The sequence below is a fragment of the Labeo rohita genome, chromosome 5, assembly GCF_022985175.1.
Source record: "Labeo rohita strain BAU-BD-2019 chromosome 5, IGBB_LRoh.1.0, whole genome shotgun sequence".
Lineage (NCBI taxonomy): Eukaryota > Metazoa > Chordata > Actinopteri > Cypriniformes > Cyprinidae > Labeo > Labeo rohita.
Genome location: NC_066873.1, coordinates 12,806,933 through 12,824,823, shown reverse-complemented (window position 1 = coordinate 12,824,823; position 17,891 = coordinate 12,806,933). Strand labels below are relative to the sequence as shown.

At 35.2% G+C, this 17,891-nt stretch overlaps 1 protein-coding gene across 1 annotated transcript; it reads left to right on the top strand.

Annotated features, from left to right (window-relative positions):
* The first annotated feature begins 4,370 nt into the window (after positions 1 to 4,370).
* Positions 4,371 to 16,449, top strand: LOC127165455 (ubiquitin carboxyl-terminal hydrolase 2-like). Its single transcript, XM_051110106.1, has 12 exons — positions 4,371 to 4,862; positions 10,677 to 10,727; positions 10,998 to 11,121; positions 11,243 to 11,354; positions 11,477 to 11,587; positions 12,528 to 12,592; positions 12,752 to 12,855; positions 12,944 to 13,021; positions 13,114 to 13,192; positions 13,337 to 13,444; positions 13,570 to 13,690; positions 15,167 to 16,449. The coding sequence occupies exons 1-12, from the start codon at positions 4,704 to 4,706 to the stop codon at positions 15,249 to 15,251; spliced, it is 1,197 nt and encodes a 398-aa protein (XP_050966063.1). The 5' UTR covers positions 4,371 to 4,703; the 3' UTR covers positions 15,252 to 16,449.
* Positions 16,450 to 17,891: the final 1,442 nt, after the last annotated feature.

Here is a 17,891-nt window from a genome sequence, read left to right as displayed (position 1 = left end):
TAATTTATGAATACATAAATACACATTACAAATGAAATATAAAGTCATAATATTATGTAATATTAAATTATAAGTCATAATATCATCTGTAAGCCTTTCACTATCTTAAAGTCCAGAGCAATATCTTACATTTTACAGTCATGTTGTCAATCTGTCTGCCTTAATCTAGGAATTTGATTTTATAAACTTTTATTGTGTGAGAGAAATAAACACAACTTGACCATTAAAGCTGCAAGCAGCATTGACAGGGCCACCTCCACCTCAGTGGGCAATATGCATTTAAAGTGGTAAATGTACAAATGCTATGTCTTTCAAATTTTAATCAAGAAACTTGGTGCCAATTGGACATTGCATGTTTTAGTTAGTGTAAAACATGACATTTCCTGTTGCCAACAGGTGGCGCTTTGACTATAACTGCGTATTGTCATGTACTGTAAATGTCTTTAGGCCAGGAGTCGTATGATCTGATTAAATCACTAGGAGGAGTTAGTTTAAAATACAACGCCTGAAAATGGCAAAAAACGCAACACAAAAATTTGCAGAGAAAATTCAAAATAACCAGCTTCCTGTTGGGTTTCGGATTTTGCTCTTAGAGAATTTTTTGTAGGTATTGGAACGTTACCTCTGTCTGCTGAATTTTGTAAATGTATGTGAAACGTAGCGTGAGGGGCACTTTGTTAAAGGTGGCGCAATCAAGCCATTTTGCTACACCTAATTCTGAAACCTATATCAGATATAGATTTTCACCATGATTTTCATCATTTTGCATGTGCAAAGTTTCATGAGTTTTCGAGCAAGAAGAAGAAGAAAATTTGAAATTCTAAGAGAGTCCTCGCAATGTGGTCCCTAATTATAATGCGAATTTGAGAGTGAAACACACACATCTAAATGTATGCAAGTGTATCTAGCTATTCATCTCTCTCTCTCTAGTAGCTGAGTTTATAGAAATGACCCCTGTTTAAAAGTATAGATACACTTGATTCTTAATGCTGTTTTGTTACCTAAATGATTGATTTTTCTTTGTGTTTTTTTTTTGTTGTTGTTTTTTGTTTAGTGATAGTTGTTCATGAGTCCCTTGATTGTTAACAGGTAAACTGTTAAACACAATGCATTAAGGGATGAAAATTTTGAATTTGAAGAAGTAAGTATCTTCTGTAGCTTCTGAAGGGAAATACTAAATGAACAAAAAAAAAAAATATTTAGGCAAAATAAGAACAATGTACACATCTTCATTATATTCAAAAGTTTTCACCCCCTGGCTCTTAATGGATCATTTTTCCTTCTGGAGCATCAGTAAACATTTGAACCTTCTGTAATAGTTGCATATGAGTCCCTCAGTTGTTCTCTGTGTGAAAAGATGGATCTCAAAATCACACAGTCATTGTTGGAAAGGGTTCAAATACACAAAAATGCTGAAAAAACAAAGAATTTATGGGACCTGAAGGATTTTTCTGAAGAACAGCAGGCAGTTTAACTGTTCAGGACGAACAAGGGACTCATGAACAACTATTGCTAAACAAAAACAAAGCTGTGGATCATTCAGGTAACAACACAGTATTAAGAATCAGGTGCATGTAAACTTTTGAATGGGGTAATTTTTATAAATTCAACTATTATTTTCTCTTGTGGACTATATGTAAATGTCTTTTATGTGAAAAATCTTATTTGGGTCAGTACTAAATAAAAAAAAACATGCATTTTGTATGATTCCTCTTATTTTGGTAAAATAATTAATTTTGCAGATTCTGCAAGGTATCTGCAGAATATAACAATTCTGTATGGAAATGGAAATGAATTATGCTTATAACTGCAAACCTAACACAATAATCTTAATGATTCTAAAAACACATTCTTATCAACTATATTATATTTTTAATCTTCTTTTTTGCTTCTAATTTTGGGCTGAAATTGGACATGGAGATGTTTTCATAAAACTGACCCTCAGAATAAATCTGAATCTGTAACAATCAGAGGGAGTTACTGTATGTGTAGATGTCCTCTGTTGTGATTCTGTGCGCTCTCTGAAGGCACAGTCTCCTTTTGTGCCTATGGTGTCACTCTGGTTTGTTTATATAGAGGCCTGTTATTCAGATCTTTTCCAAACAGACAGCCCCTCTAATTCGTTTTGAGTGTGTCTCTCTCACATAAGCACATCTGTTAGTTGTGGCAGCGAGATGGCGATGCTTTGGCATGTCCACCCTGATGATGTGGATTGTGGCTGGCATGAATATAAGGCTCAGCAAACAGCTTCAAACAGCTCTTATATAAGCTTGATTCAGAGTGCGTTTCATAAGATGAATGCCATTATTTGCACAGAATAGGCCAGCTCTGCCATGCTTTAGATGGCGCTTACATAATAGGCTGGTGAAAAGACACAGGAGAGCTTTAGAGAAACACCACCAGGGCTTTTGCCGTTGTTCCCACACAAATTGCCCTGCAGCTGCTTCTGGGTCACTGGTCTGCTGGGCTTTTTAGTGTGGAGCAATTTAGGGTGAGGTAATAGGGTCACTGGAGGATAGATTTAGAGTAATATTAGTAACAGTATTGAGTCATGATGCTACACCAACCACATAACATAAACATTTCTATTACGTCATATTAGGTGGAAAATTCCATTTTATTCATTTTTCATAAAAGAATACTGAAATGTTAAGATCGTTAAATGCAATAATATAATATAATATAATATAATAGATTTCCGCAGAAGCAAATTATGCAGAAATATATATATATATATATTTTTACTGTGCACCATGTAAAAAAGTAAAAAATGCCCTTTTATTAATTTTAAAGTACAGAAATATTGCTGGGAATAACATAATCTGATATGTGACTCTGGACCACAAAACCAGTCTTAAGTAGCATGGGTATATGTGTAGCAATAGCCAAAAATACATCATATGGGTCAAAATTATCAATTTTTCTTTTATGCCAAATATTATTGGGATATTAAAAAAAGATCATGTTCCATGAAGATATTTTGTAAATTTCCTACTGTAAAAATATCAAAATTAAATTTTTGATTAGTAATATGCATTGCTAAGAACTTAATTTGGACAACTTTAAAGATAATTTTATTAATATTTAGATTTTTTTGCACTCTCAGATTCCAGATTTCAAATAGTTGTATTTCAGCCAAATATTGTCCTATTCTAACAAACCATACATCAGTGGAAAGCTTATTAATATTTATATGTTGTATAAATCTCAATTTAAAAAAAAATTACCCTTATGAATGTTTTTGTGGTCCAGGGTCACATATAATATAATACAATATAATACAATATAATATAATATAATATAATATAATATAATATAATATAATATAATATAATTTAATTTAATATAATATATATTGACTGAAATATTTTTGCAAAAGCAAATTATGCTAATAACTAAAAAGGAATTTTATTATTACTGTACATCATATTAAGTAGAAAACTTAATAAAAATACATTTTATTTTTATTGTATATTTAAATACTAGTTAGACTAAAATATATAATATAATATAATATAATATAATATAATATAATAATATTAACTGATATATTTCCACAAAAGCAAATAATGCAACAAGAAACAAGATCAAATACCTTAAAAAAAGTATTTGAGAGCTTTTTGTGTAAGGAACTGTACATTTAATTCAGACATTCTTGTTGACTAGGGGCAGTGAATGACTCCTTTTCAACATCTGACTCTACTCTTTATACCCCTTGGCCACCTAATGAATAACTTGAATAGGGAGGCTTTATAAAAGTGCAAAGGAATGGCCTACATTGCAAAGCCTGTAATTAGTCTCATTTCTGCCTATGATGTAAGCATCTGACAGCTGGTGCAAAAAATATACAATGTATTAATGTATTTCAGAACGTATTTTTCAAATCCAGATTTCTCTTTATAGTTGTGATCAAGGGCATCTATAGATTCTTGACCACGACCTCCAATGAAATAGCCTACTTGCTTTGCCCTAACAAAATATTACTGATAAATCTTATTAGATTATCTTATACTGACTTTTTGATATATTTGTAATAATATTTAATAAAAGATGCTATTAACCCATATAAAATATATTGATCTTCACATTCCAACTCCTCTATATATCTTGTGTATGATTACGTCTACATAATACATCAATAACATATACAGGTTTAAAGTGAAATATTACATGAATATAAATGTCAGAGTAACACATTGTCGTTACACGGACATGCTCTGGTTGTGCGTCCAGTGTTGCTGTCACAGATGAATGGGAAGGTCTTGTCCTCTGCTGTATGACGTCAGGAGAGCATGAGGCGTTTGGTGACGTATCTCTCGTGCCAAAGGGGGCGTGCGCTCGCCCGAGTAAAAGCATAGAGCACACGGACTTTTCCATTATTCCTCTGCTGATATCTGACGCTCAGCGGACGCGCACACCGGCTGAACACCGAACGAACCGCTGTAGGGGGCATTTAAACGCGAGTCACTTTTGTGTTTTTTATCCATTGCTTTACTTATTGTATGCAACCAGCGCGATTCGTCCGTGTTATTCGCTCCCGTGAGCCCAAGGACATAGACTGAGCATAGTGTATGACAAGAATATCACCTGAGGAATACAATAAGGGACTGCATTTAAAAGAGGATCTTTTCCGATAACGCAGGAATACCGTGACTGCGGTGTCACATTCAGACCGTATATTCCGCTAGTTTTCTCCAGTCATAATGCCGAGTATACGACAGTCGTACACGGTCACTGTCCCGGAGGAGCCGCCGGCGTCAGCTTTCCCCTTCATCAAGCAGGATATGCGCAGAAAAAGTCCGACGATGTCTCGCTCTATGCTGGTGTCCACATTTGTGGGGCTTCTCATTAACCAGGCTAAGGTAAGCCTAACTCACAGCTCGTAAGTTATCGGCAATAATGCGTTTAAAATAGAGGTGAAATGTGGAAATATGAACGCTCAATATAGTTTGACTATAGCACTGACACTCACACTACAGCACTTGCACGCCTCATTGCTTTGTAGTCATGCAGACTATTATCTCAACTATTTAGTAGACAGTAGTTTGGAAGCAGATGTGTAAAATCACTGAGGGCCAGCTCTGATTTGCTTCTTTCTGACCCATGAAAATCAATACGCCACACACAAAATAAATATTGCTTGGTCTTGTTGAACTTGGAAGATATGTTGATTTGTTTTTGATATTGTTAGGGGATACAAACATGCAATTTAGAAACCTCAATTAGTGATATAATTTGATTGAGGTAAGTTAGGAAAGGAATGTACTGTGCTGAGGTGAGTAACACTAGATGTTTCAGTTCCACTGATGAAGATGGGAGATCAATGTAACATGTACATGAACACGCAACAGTTGCAATTGGAATAAATAGAGCGAGAGTTCTTTCTTCTGAAACAAAAGTTCGATTTTAGCCACTCTATGGAATTTCTACTTTTTGTATCCACGTATTTGTTTTGTAGAGACCAAGTCTCACTCATTTTAGAAAAACGCAGTAGCATTTGAAGTAGAAATCATCCGAACCTCAGACCTCCAAACAAAAGCACATGTTCAGATCAGTCTGACCTTGCCAAATGACAGCTTTTACTTAAACGTGTTTACAAACTCATAATGCTGCCTCATTATCGAAACTTTAGTTTTTTTTTGTGTGTGTGTGTCTGTATTACGGCCTGTAATGCATAAAGTATGTAAACGTTCCTAGTGAGGAGTGTTAGTTACGTAACACAGGACATCGTTTAGTTGCGTTTTAAGCCGCTGGTTTTGCATTGAGCGATTGACGCCATCTACCTGCGCAGCTGTTGCGTCGCGCTGAGGAGGCAACGCATTACTCATTGAGAAGCCAGGGTTAATTAGAGCGTAAATTAAAACGATACTGAATCATCTATGATGTAGTTCAGGATACATAATGATAACTAGAGGCATGCCAGCACTTCTTTGTGGAGTGTTCGGTGGTTGATCTTTCTAAATTACACCTCCTAGAAAGGCTAATTGTTAGGATGATTTTCTGTGACAAGTTTGTGCTGAACTTCACATTCATACTAAGATGACCTTTAAACTAGATTTCATACATTAAACAAATGTTGAAGGACCCCAAATATGCTGAGCCCTTTTTCAAATTAGAATGACAGCTGTATATTTTTTATGAGTAAAAAATGTAATTATTTTTTTAACATTTTAGAATACTGCTGGATGTAAAATTATAGGCCTACAATAAGTTTGTTGTTTATTTTTATACTATATTTTGTTATTTATACACTACCAATCAACAGTAAGATTTTTAATGTTTTTTAAAGAAGTAGTTTCTGCTCACCAAGTCTGTGTTTATTTGATCCAAAATACAGCAAAAGCAGTAATATTGTGAAATATTTTTACTATTTAAAATAACTGCTTTCTATTTGAATATATTTTAAACTGTAATTTATTTGTGTGATTTTAAAGCTGAATTTTCAGCATCATTACTCCAGTCTTTAGTGTCACATGATCCTTCAGAAATTGTTCTAGTATGCTGATTTGCTGTTCAAGAAACTTTTTAAAATTGTTATTATCAACATTTTAACAGTTGAGTACAGGATTCTTTGATGAATAGAAAGATCCAAAGATTAGTATTTATCTGAAATAAAAAGCTTTTGTAACATTATACACTATAGCTTAGAGTCAGTATCTATCTATCATCTATCTATCTATCTATCTATCTATATATATATATATGTATTATAGAGATTAATACTTTTATTTTAGCAAGGATGCTTTAAATTTATCAAAGATGATGATAAAGACATTTATAATGTTACAGAAGAAGTTACAGAATCATGTGACTGGAATAATGATGCTAAAAATTCAGCTGTGAAACCACAGGAATAAAGTATATTTTTATATACATTTATTTAGATAATTAAATTTTTTACTGTTTTTGCTGTACTTTGGATCAAATAAATGCAGGCTTGGTGAGCAGAACAGACTTCTTTAAAAAAAACATTAAAAAATCTCAGTAAGAGAGAAGAAAAAGAAACAGTTAATGCCAGCTAGAATTACACAATATGAATAATCCACTAGACTAAGAATCCATCTGAAACGGTTATGTGGCTTTTAATGATGGGAAAGCAGCCCTTATTTGCAGTAGTTTGCAGCAACACAGGGTTTAACATCAGTTATTGGAGTGGTTGATAACCACATTTCCCAGTGTAACCAGTGTTTGTTATGCAACAAAGAAATAATCAGAGAGTTGAGTAATATTCAGCAACAAATGGACTACTAAGTCAGCAGTGCATTTCTGAAGGATATCTTATCGGTGTATCTATGCGATTACATTCCAAGAATCACTAAATGTCCTGCTCTTCACATGTTTGTGACCTTGCACAAACTCTTTATCCCACCCATGGAGATTGTCATTGTTGAGATAACAGCGTAAGGACTGGCTTATCATCAACATTGATGGTTGAGTTAGACTTACTTCATCCCATTTCTGATCAGACATTTCTATTCAGATGTCCCAAATGTGTTCTTTATTTTCGAATAGTAGATGTACTGAAATATAGGACAAATTTCAGCTGCTATGAAGTGTTTACAAATAATCAAGGACACAAAGGATGGTGGATAGATGCATGTTACATTCTAAAAGAGCTGAGTCTTAGAGGTCTTCTTGAATAAAATGCTTGTGTCTCATGTGACCAGCCTTTTGGCAGCAAAGCACATAGAGTTCTTATGCTGGTGACAGCCATGGCTTCCAGAAACTAAGGTCAGGACACAGTGTTCTTACTCACTCGCTTTCAACTCAAGCCAGCCAATTAGCTCACGGCTCTCTGAAGATCTTTGAAGAGACAGCCAGTGTGAGATCCTGCCTTCCTCCTGTTACCCAATCGCTTTTGAGGCAGAACTCCCCACGCTTGCCGTACCCATGGCTGCTGCTGGGTGCTGGCTGTTGTCATACCAGTCTGTTTGGTTCAAGAGCTGGGTGTGAAAGCCAGAGACCGGCTCAGCAGCGGTAGCAGCGGAGTGATGCCTTGGACCATCTGTTCCCCCTCTCTCATCTTCTTTGGGGAAGAAAAATCGCATCAGATGTTTGGATGAATATATGAATAACAGAAAAACTCCCGGGATAACGCGCAGCTGAACATGTTTGAACCTGATGCATCTTAGTCTCAGAGGTGCTAATAGAAGGTGTTTGATTGGTGCGCTTCATTACTTTTAATTGAAGTGTAATCTGATCGGTCCCTTACAAAAACATACTCTGACATTGGTAGTATACCATGCTACTGAATGATTATCATTCAAAATACTTCAAATAATGTAATATCTTGCATAACTATATGCTTGGAAAAACACTGTAACAACATGACTCAAATAGTACTAAAATAATACGAACTTATACAAAATAAAATAAAATAAAATATAAATTCTTTTTGGCAGATGTATGGCACTCCCCTGCATGTGTAGTGTATGAATGTGTGTATGAATTGTTATTGACCTTTTAGATATGAAACAACCATAAATAGCATCATTAGTGTACAATTTGTGACACACTCAACATGTTGTATCACTAATATCACATGCTGTCCATGTGACTCATCTGTAGAGAGCATGTCAACACCAAAATAGTTCGTTTTTGACATATTTCAAGCAGTTATTTTAGTATTTAATTTTATTTTTTAAGTATTATTGTTATTTTATATGCTATAACATAATTTATTTATATTTTAAATTAGGTATTTGCATTATATATATTTATATGCATACTTTCTAGTAATTTTGTATTATGTGCTTTAGTCATTTTTATTATTACTATTATTGTTTTTGGTTTTTTTCAAGTTTAGCTTTAATTAGTTAAAGGCAAATGTGTAAGGTTTACAATATTTGCTATACACACACACACACACACATTACCAGTCAAACATAGTTTTTTTGTTCCTTTATGTTTTGGTTTGTTTTCTATTTTTGTTTAGTTTAGTTTAATTTTTGTTTTGTTTTGACAAAAACACTTTTTTCCAAAGATGGTTTAAAATACACTATCAGTGAAAAGTTTTTTAACAGTAAGATTTTTAATGTTTTTTAAAAAAAAGAAGATTTTCCGCTCACCAAGCCTGCATTTATTTGATCCAAAGTACAGCAAAAACAGTAAACATTTTGAAATATTTTTACTATTTATAATAAGTGTTTTCTATTTTAATATATTTTAAAATGTCATTTATTTCAGTGATTTCACAGCTGAATTTTAAGCACCATTACTCAAGTCACATGATGCTTCTGAAATCATTCTAATATTCTGATTTACTGCTCAAAAAAACATTTATTATTATTATTGTTTAAAACAGCTGAGTAGAACTTTTTTCAGGTTTCTTTGATGAATAGAAAGTTCAGAAGAACAGCATTTATCTGAAATAGAATTTTTTTTGTAACATTTTAAATGTCTTTATCATTGATCAATTTAAAGCATCCTTGCTAAATAAAAGTATTGATTTCTATAATTTCTTTCCCCCTCAAAAAAAAAACAAAAAAATAAAATAAAATATTTATATAAAATATTTAAAAATATATTCCAAAAAATATATTCAAATAGAAAGCAGTTATTTTAAATAGTACAAATATTACACAATATTACTGCTTTTGCTGTATCTTGGATGAAATAAATGCAGGCTTGATGAGCAGAAAATTCTTTAAAAAACATTAAAAACCTCTTAAAAATTAAAACCGTTTGACTGGTAGCGTTTGATTTAATTTAATATACAGTATTTTGTTATATTATTATTGTATTTCAGCTTCAGTTTAAGTAATGGAATTTATTTTTAACAGTTTGTTAACAACAGCATCACTGATTTCAAAGTTGCTTAAAACCCACCAGCAACTTCACACATGCTTTTTCAAACACTCCGTCTTTAAAATGACCTGTCCAATGGGCTGTTTGCAACTTCGCTGAGTTCTGCCGAGCATCACTGACACAATTGTAAAATCACACAGTTAACACTGCAATCAGTGAATGACGCACATGAAAATGAGCGCTGCTATTCCAGGCCTCGATATCACTGATTCTGAGTGTGTCAGTTTCATTCGTGAGATTCATACTGAGAAACCTCTGACGCATTGTCCATGTTCTCTGGAGCGATCCGTGTTATGTCATGGTCAACAGGCTGACTTATGTCGAGAATATCAAACGTGTGAAATCATAATCACCATTCCCAGCTGTCTAAATTGGGTAAAATGCGAGATTTTCATATATCTCTGTATGAGTAAACCTGACTAATGGTTCATCCCTAGTTGAATAAATTGCTTATAGTTGTTTTTGTTGTGGTGTGGCAGATGGGCATCATTTGTTTGCGTCAAATCTTCAACAGCAGGGGTCCCTGTCTAAATCTGCTAACATGCCATTTAATAACCTAGAGAAAACACTTTGGTCAGCTCACATGCTATGTCCTCGAAACATGATATTGAACACATGCGCTTATACAACACATATATGTACAGTATTTTTTTCATGTAATATTATATTATTATAAACATTTTTGTGGTATGCAAGTCTCTAGAAACATGCACTTTCACTTCACTGTGAGTTTCGGTGACAAACAAATAATGTGGCCTAAGTGAGATGTGCATTAGTCATATTTGAATTTATTTTAAAAATAAAATTGGTATAACTCTCAAGTGTCATTGGATTCAATAAGCTCACTCTTTCTTCCCTTTCTTTTACAGAACTCAAAGAATGCTCAGGGTCTGGTGGGCCTCAGGAATCTGGGAAATACTGTAAGTATGCTATGTATAGTTCATATAAATTCATTAGAAATTCTGTCAATATTTACCCACCCTTATGTCAGAGCATACGCCTTTCAAAAATGAAGAACTTTTCCTTTAAAGTTAGAATGTAGGGGATTTAAATGTTTTTTAACATTAAAATAATAGAAAAAAAGTCACAATACAGATGAAAATATCTGTTTTTACATCTGTCCAAGAGTACTGCAGACTCTGTATGCTGAGTAATCATCTCGTTCTCCTTTTTCAAATGTTTCTCTGCAGTGTTTCATGAACTCCATTCTGCAGTGTCTGAGCAACACTCATGACCTGAGGGACTACTGTCTGCGTAACACGCACCGCACCGACCTCAACAACAACTGCAGGGCCAAAGCTGCGCTGATGGAGGGTAAGAGACACGTTTGCCAGTTCATATAGTAGAGCATTCGATTTATCATAGGGATAGGAGAGCCTTTGGGTGCTGCGTCTTAGTCATATGCCTCCAAATGCATGTGTTTTTCTGCTTTCAGAGTTTGCCAAGCTCACTCAGACTCTTTGGACATCAGCTAGCAGTGAGGCCATCAGCCCTTCTGACTTCAAAATGCAGATTCAGAAATATGCCCCTCGCTTTGTTGGCTACAAGTAAGTTAGCGCTACAGTAAAAGCTTTTGCATCATGCAAACACATAATTTACTTGCATTCTTTCATATGTAGTTTTGAGCTGAAACCCTCTTAAAAATCAACCTCTCTGTTCTGTCCTGCAGTCAGCAGGATGCTCAGGAGTTCTTGCGGTTTCTGTTGGACGGGCTTCATAATGAAGTAAACAGAGTGACTGTGAAACCCAGATCCCCTATGGAGGACTTTGATCACCTCTCGTAAGTAAATGCTCCGGTTTGCTCTAAAAACGTACTAAATTGTTCAAAAGGTTGGAGTCAGTAAGGTTTTTTTTTTAAAGATTCATTCAGCAGGGATGCATTAAACTAATCAAACTGTAAAGACATTTGTGACCCTGGACCATAAAACTAGTCGTAAGTAGCACGGGTATATTTGTAGCAATAGCCAAAAATACATTGTCAAAGTTATCGATTTTTCTTTTATGCCAAAAATCAGTAGGATATTAAGTAAAGATCATGTTCCATGAAGATATTTTGTAAATTTCCTACTGTAAATACACAAACTTTTGGAGGGCAATGTATAAAACTTACTTTTTGATTGGTAATATGCATTGATAACTTCATCTGGACAAATTTAAAGGGGATTTTCTCAATATTTAGATTTTTTTTTGCACCCTCAGATTCCAGATTTTAAAATAGTTTATCTTGGCCAAATATTGTCCTAAAATGGACCCTTATGAATGGTTTTGTGATCCATGGTCACATTTTTAAAGTTATACATGATTTCTATTTCTAATAAATGCTGTTCTATTCCTTAAAGTATCATAGTTTCATGAAAGTATTAAGCAGAACAACTGTTTTTAACCCTGACTATAATAAGAAATGTTTCTTGAGCACCAAAGCAGCATATTTTCTTTGCCATCAAAGTAATAAATGACATTTTAAAACCCTTATTTGTAACTATAATATTTCACGGTATTGCTGTTTTTACTGTATTTTTTTTTTAATCAAAAATGCAAGTGAGGATAAGAGACTTATTTCAAACTTTTGAAAAGTTGTGCATATTTCATTCACTACCAAAAATGTGGTGATTGATGTAACAGATGAATCACCTGTAGTGTGTGTGGTTAAACTGTTGCAATCTGACAGTAATAGCAAGCAGTCTGTCTGGGGTCTTAAATTAAGTGTGTTTTATCTTCAGGGACGACGAAAAAGGCAAGAGAATGTGGAACAAGTACCTGGAGAGCGAGGACAGCAAAGTAGTCGGTGAGTTGACCTGCTATATTAACACCAGCTACAGTCTCGCTCTGTGTGTGTGTGTGTGTGTGTGTGTGTGTGTGTGTGTGTGTGTGTGTGTTTTTGTCTGTGTTCCCTGCTCTGGTTATAAAGTGATAATGTTTATTTTATTTATTTATTTTTTCACAGATCTGTTTGTTGGTCAGCTGAAAAGCTCTCTGACGTGCAGCGAGTGTGGCTTCTGCTCGACTGTGTTTGATCCATTCTGGGATCTGTCCCTGCCTATCACTAAGGTTAGTATAAACACTGGCACACTTAAACACACACTTATTGACATGGCAACATGTGTGTGTTAACATGCGTGTTTCTTTTTTTCCTTAGACATCAGGAGAAGTAAGTTTGATGGATTGCCTTCGACTTTTCACCAAGGAAGATGTACTAGATGGAAATGAGAGACCAGTAAGTAAAGTATAAAGTATATTTGGCATCTATCTATCTTTAAATAAAAATATGTTTAGACAAATTTTAACTGCATATCTTTTTTCATACAGACATGCCACAGATGTAAAACCAGAAGGAAATGCACGAAGAAATTTACCATTCAGAAATTTCCTAAAATCTTGGTGCTTCGTATCCTTTTTAAACAAATTTTCATCTAAAGCATTTCAGTCTTATTTACCATTGTGTATTGATCAATTAAATGTGTAACATAATTAAGTTTTGGATTTGGTGAAATGCTGTGAGTATTTGCCCTTGACTCTCCAACTATCTCAGATCTGAAGCGTTTCTCTGAGTGTCGAGTCAGAACCAGCAAACTCTCCACCTTTGTAAACTTCCCCCTCAAAGAGCTGGACCTCAGGGAATTTGCCTCTGATAACAGCGGTAAGTTCTGCAGTGTCATTCATTGCATCTGTATTCTGTACAGTAGTTTGAGCAATGCGGTTTTTACTGTAGCTCCAGGATAATTGTGTTTAATTGCTGTTGCTTCTCTTCTCTTCTCGTCACAGCAAATGCAGTTTATAATCTGTATGCTGTGTCCAATCACACCGGTACATCTTTGGGTGGCCATTACACAGCGTACTGCCGCAATCCCTGCACAGGAGAATGGTACACGTACAACGACTCCAGGTAAACAGACATAACAAATTAGTATTAAAAAAAGTTTGATTGTGGAGTAATAGTGTTTGCATTACTGTTTAAAAAAATGAAAATTCTGTCATTAATTTCTAACTCTCATGTCGTTCCAAAACCTGTAAAACCTTTGTTCATCTTCAGAACACAAATTAAGATGTTTTTGATGAAATCCAAGAGCTTTCTGACCCTGCACAGACAGCAACACAACTACCACGTTCAAAGGCTAGAAAGGTAGTAAGGACATTGTTAAAATAGTCCATGTGACATCAGTGGTTCAAATGTAATTTTATGAAGCTACGAGAATTTTGGTGTGCAAAGAAAACAAAAATAACGACTTTATTCAAAATTTCTTTTCTCAATTTCTTGCCGACTCCTGCATTAGCAGAAGACTGACATGAAAGAGAAGAAATTGTTGAATAAAATCATGTTTTTTGTTTTCGTTGCACACAAAATGTATTCCTGTAGCGTCATTAAATTAAGGTTGAACCATTGATGTCACATGGACTATTTTAGCGATGTCCTTACTACCGTTCTGGGCCTTGAACGTGGTAGTTGCATTGCTGTCTATGCAGGGTCAAAAAGCTCTGCGATTTCATCAAACATATCCTAATCTGATTTTTAATGTTTTTTTAAAGAAGTTTCCTCTGCTCACCAAGCCTGCATTTATTTGATCCAAAGTACAGCAAAACAGTAAAATTTAGAAATATTTGTACTATTTAAAATACCTGTTTTCCATTTGAATATATTTTAAAATGTAATTTATTTGTGTGATTTCAAAGCTGAATTTTTAGCATCATTACTCCAGTCACATGATCTTTCAGAAATCATTGTAATAATTTGATTTGCTGCTCAAAAACATTTATTATTATTCTTACGTTGAAAAGAGCTGAGTATAATTTTTTCAGGTTTCTTTGATGAATAGAAAGTTCTGAAGAACAGCATTTATCTGAAATAGAGACCTTTCCTGATCCCACCCCCTTCTCTCTCTCCCACTTGATCTGTCCTATCTCAATAAAGACAAAAAGGCCAAAAAAAACAGTTATTTTCAATTTCAGTGTATTAAAAAATGTTCTAATATGCTGATTTGAAGTTCAAGAAACATTTCTTGTTATCATCTTAAACAACTGTGCTACTTAATATTTTGTTGTGGAAACCATTTATATTTTTGAACAAAGTTCAAAAGAACAGCACTTATTTGAAATATAATTATTTGAAATATCATTTTTGTAGCATTATAAATGTCTTTACTGTCACTAATCAATTTAATGCATCCTTCCTGCATAAAATGTATGAATTGTGTTAATTTCTTTAACAAAAAAGTCTTAATGAACAGTAGTGTATATTTACACTGTTATAGGATACATTGTTTAGTAGCCTGTGCTGTTTTTCCTTACGTGTTAATGTACGTGTATGTAGATGCTGATGCTGAGACATTGTTTAGCTGACGTCTCATTTCTGTCTGTATTTCAGGGTGAGCCCCATGTCATCCAGCCAGGTGCGCAGCAGCGACGCATATGTGCTGTTTTACGAATCTGCGACCTCTTCGCGCATGTGATTAAGCCTGAAATGGACAAGCCTTGGATAAATGAAACCCTTTTGCTGCTGTTGAACTAAATCTTGGTCAGGGTCTACATGCTTGAAGGACCATGGGACTTTATCCCAGGCCTTTTAACCAAGGCCAAAAACATACCGGAACCGAATAATGGTCGTGGTCTATGAAGTGGAATGAAGCCTGGGATGAAAGTTTAATCCAAGCCCAGAATGAGCTTCACCGTAAGGGCTCCTCCGTCCATCACTCCCCTTGAAAGAGGCTGCTGCACTGGGGATGGATTTAACAAACTGAAATGGACAAAGACAGACAGAGGAACATGAACTACTACCTCTCTCGAATGAGCAGGACTGTGTGCGTGTGTATTTGTGTGTGTACGAGTCAGTCTCCGGACTGATACTGTAGGACTCTATGCACTGTGTAACCGGAGCCGTCCGGCTCTACAGACAGTCAGCACGACTCAAACAATCCCCATCCCTTACTTAATTTATTAACATGAGTTCAATGTTTAACTTAATTTCAAGCTAATTGCTACTAATTTAAATAAGAGGTCATCTTGCTGAGGGACCATGTAGGTCAACTGTGTAAATGATGCTTGGATTGTTCAGTGGATTGTTTACTATTTCGAACAGATATGTTCCTTCGAGATATGTCTCCGCTTTGCTTGATTTGCTGATTTTCAACAGAATATGCACATGGGAAGGGCTTAGTTTTACGCTGATGCATGACTGTGCCCCTTCCAAAAACTCTCACCATTACAGAGAAGATTGTATGACTGCCCCCTGGTGGCCGGGAGTTGTAAAACCCAAAAGAAAACCTGGACCCTTTTCACAGAGCAGAATGATGCGTTTCCAGTGTTTTATCACCATGAAGCCAACACAGAGTTCTTCTGACCAGCTTTGGAAAGTCACGGAAATGCTAACATGGATTTTTTTTCTTTTGCTACTGGAGCTGTGAAAAGGGTCCATCTCCAGGAGAATATGAAGTATTCCATCTTTAGGCATTTGCTGACTCAATGTGTTCCTCCAGGGGCAATACAAGATATGAAAGAGGCCTTAATATGTTTTTCTCATTCTGTCAGGGACTACAATATTCAGTTTCATTTGAGAATGAGTCTTCATCAAATAAGAAGCCACCAGGAGGGTGTATGTATGTATGTGTGTGCGTGCGCCTTTATGTATTATTTCTCTATTTATGATGTGAATGTTGTGAATGTAGCTTATCATTGTGCTTGAACCAGACAATGTTTTTTTCTACAGAGAGATTTTAAATGAGTGGTAATTTTGTGTCTGAAATGTGAATAGTGTACCGCATATCAAGAGCTCTTGGCTTTTTAAAAAGAAGTGAATATGAATAAAAGCAAATGTCTAGAGAAATAATTGTGGACTGTCTGCATTACTACATTAGATTGTGTGTGTGTAGTGATTATAAATTATAGAGCTTTAGAAATGGAGCATTAAAAAACTATAAAGTCACTTACCAGTAAGTTGTGTTGCCCACGTAATCAGTTATGGTTTATGGAAATCTTAAGAAAATATGACTAATGTACTGCAAGACTTGGTGAATTATAATTTTTTTGCATAAACAACTAAAACTAAATTTGTTGTTTGGGGTCAAGATGTTTTTATAGGAGGTGATGCATTTTTTTTTGTAAATTCAGCAAGGATGCATTAAAGGGTTAACCCTGCTGAATAAAAAAACAGCTAAAACCAGTCTAAGATGGCTGGCTGGTCTTAGCTGGTTTTAGGTGGTTGTTCCAGCTGATCTCCCACCCTGACCAGCCTGGCCAAAACCCCTCTAAAACCAGCCTGCTGACCAGTTAAGACCAGGCTGGATGACCAGCTAAAAACCAGCCAACCAACTTAGGCTGGTTTTAGCTTGGGGTTTTTTTTTTAGCAGGGAATTCACCCAATAAATGAAAATTCTGTCATCAATTACTCACCTTCATGTCATTCCAAACCCGCAAGACATTCGTTCATCTTTGGAACACAAATAAATATATTTTTGATGAAATCCAAGATCTAACCTTCCATAGACAGCATGTTCCCAGACCCAGAAACGTAGTAAGAACGTTGTTAAAATAGTCTATGTGACATCAATGGTTCAGCCGTAACTTTATGAAGCTACAAAAAATCCTTTTTGTACAAAGAAAACAAAAATAATGACGCATGCGCGTCCATGTGACATGGAAGAGAAGAACTGTTGAATAAAGTCATTTATTTTTCTTTGCACACAAAAGTTATTATTGTAGCTTCATAAAATTACAGCTGAACCACCGACGTCACATGGGCTATTTTAATGATGTCTTTACTATGTTTCTGGGTCTGAGAACATTGCAGTTACTATGCGGCTCTGCCCACTGAGTGGCAAAAAGACTGAGTGCAGTGTTGCCAAGTCTGTGGTTTTCCTGTTGAATTGGGCTACTATAACACTGTTGTTTTGAAGTGACCCCAAAAACGTGATGTTTATCCCCTGTAATGCAAATTTTACCGGGGGAGCCCCTCAAAAATGTGTATATTACCCACCAAATGGGCTAGTTTTGAGTAGCAATTGGGCGAGTTTTGTTGTGAAAACCTGGCAACCCTGACTGAGTGGCAGCATTGGTTTCAGCGTGAATACTTGGAGAGCTGCGACAGAAGAACACAC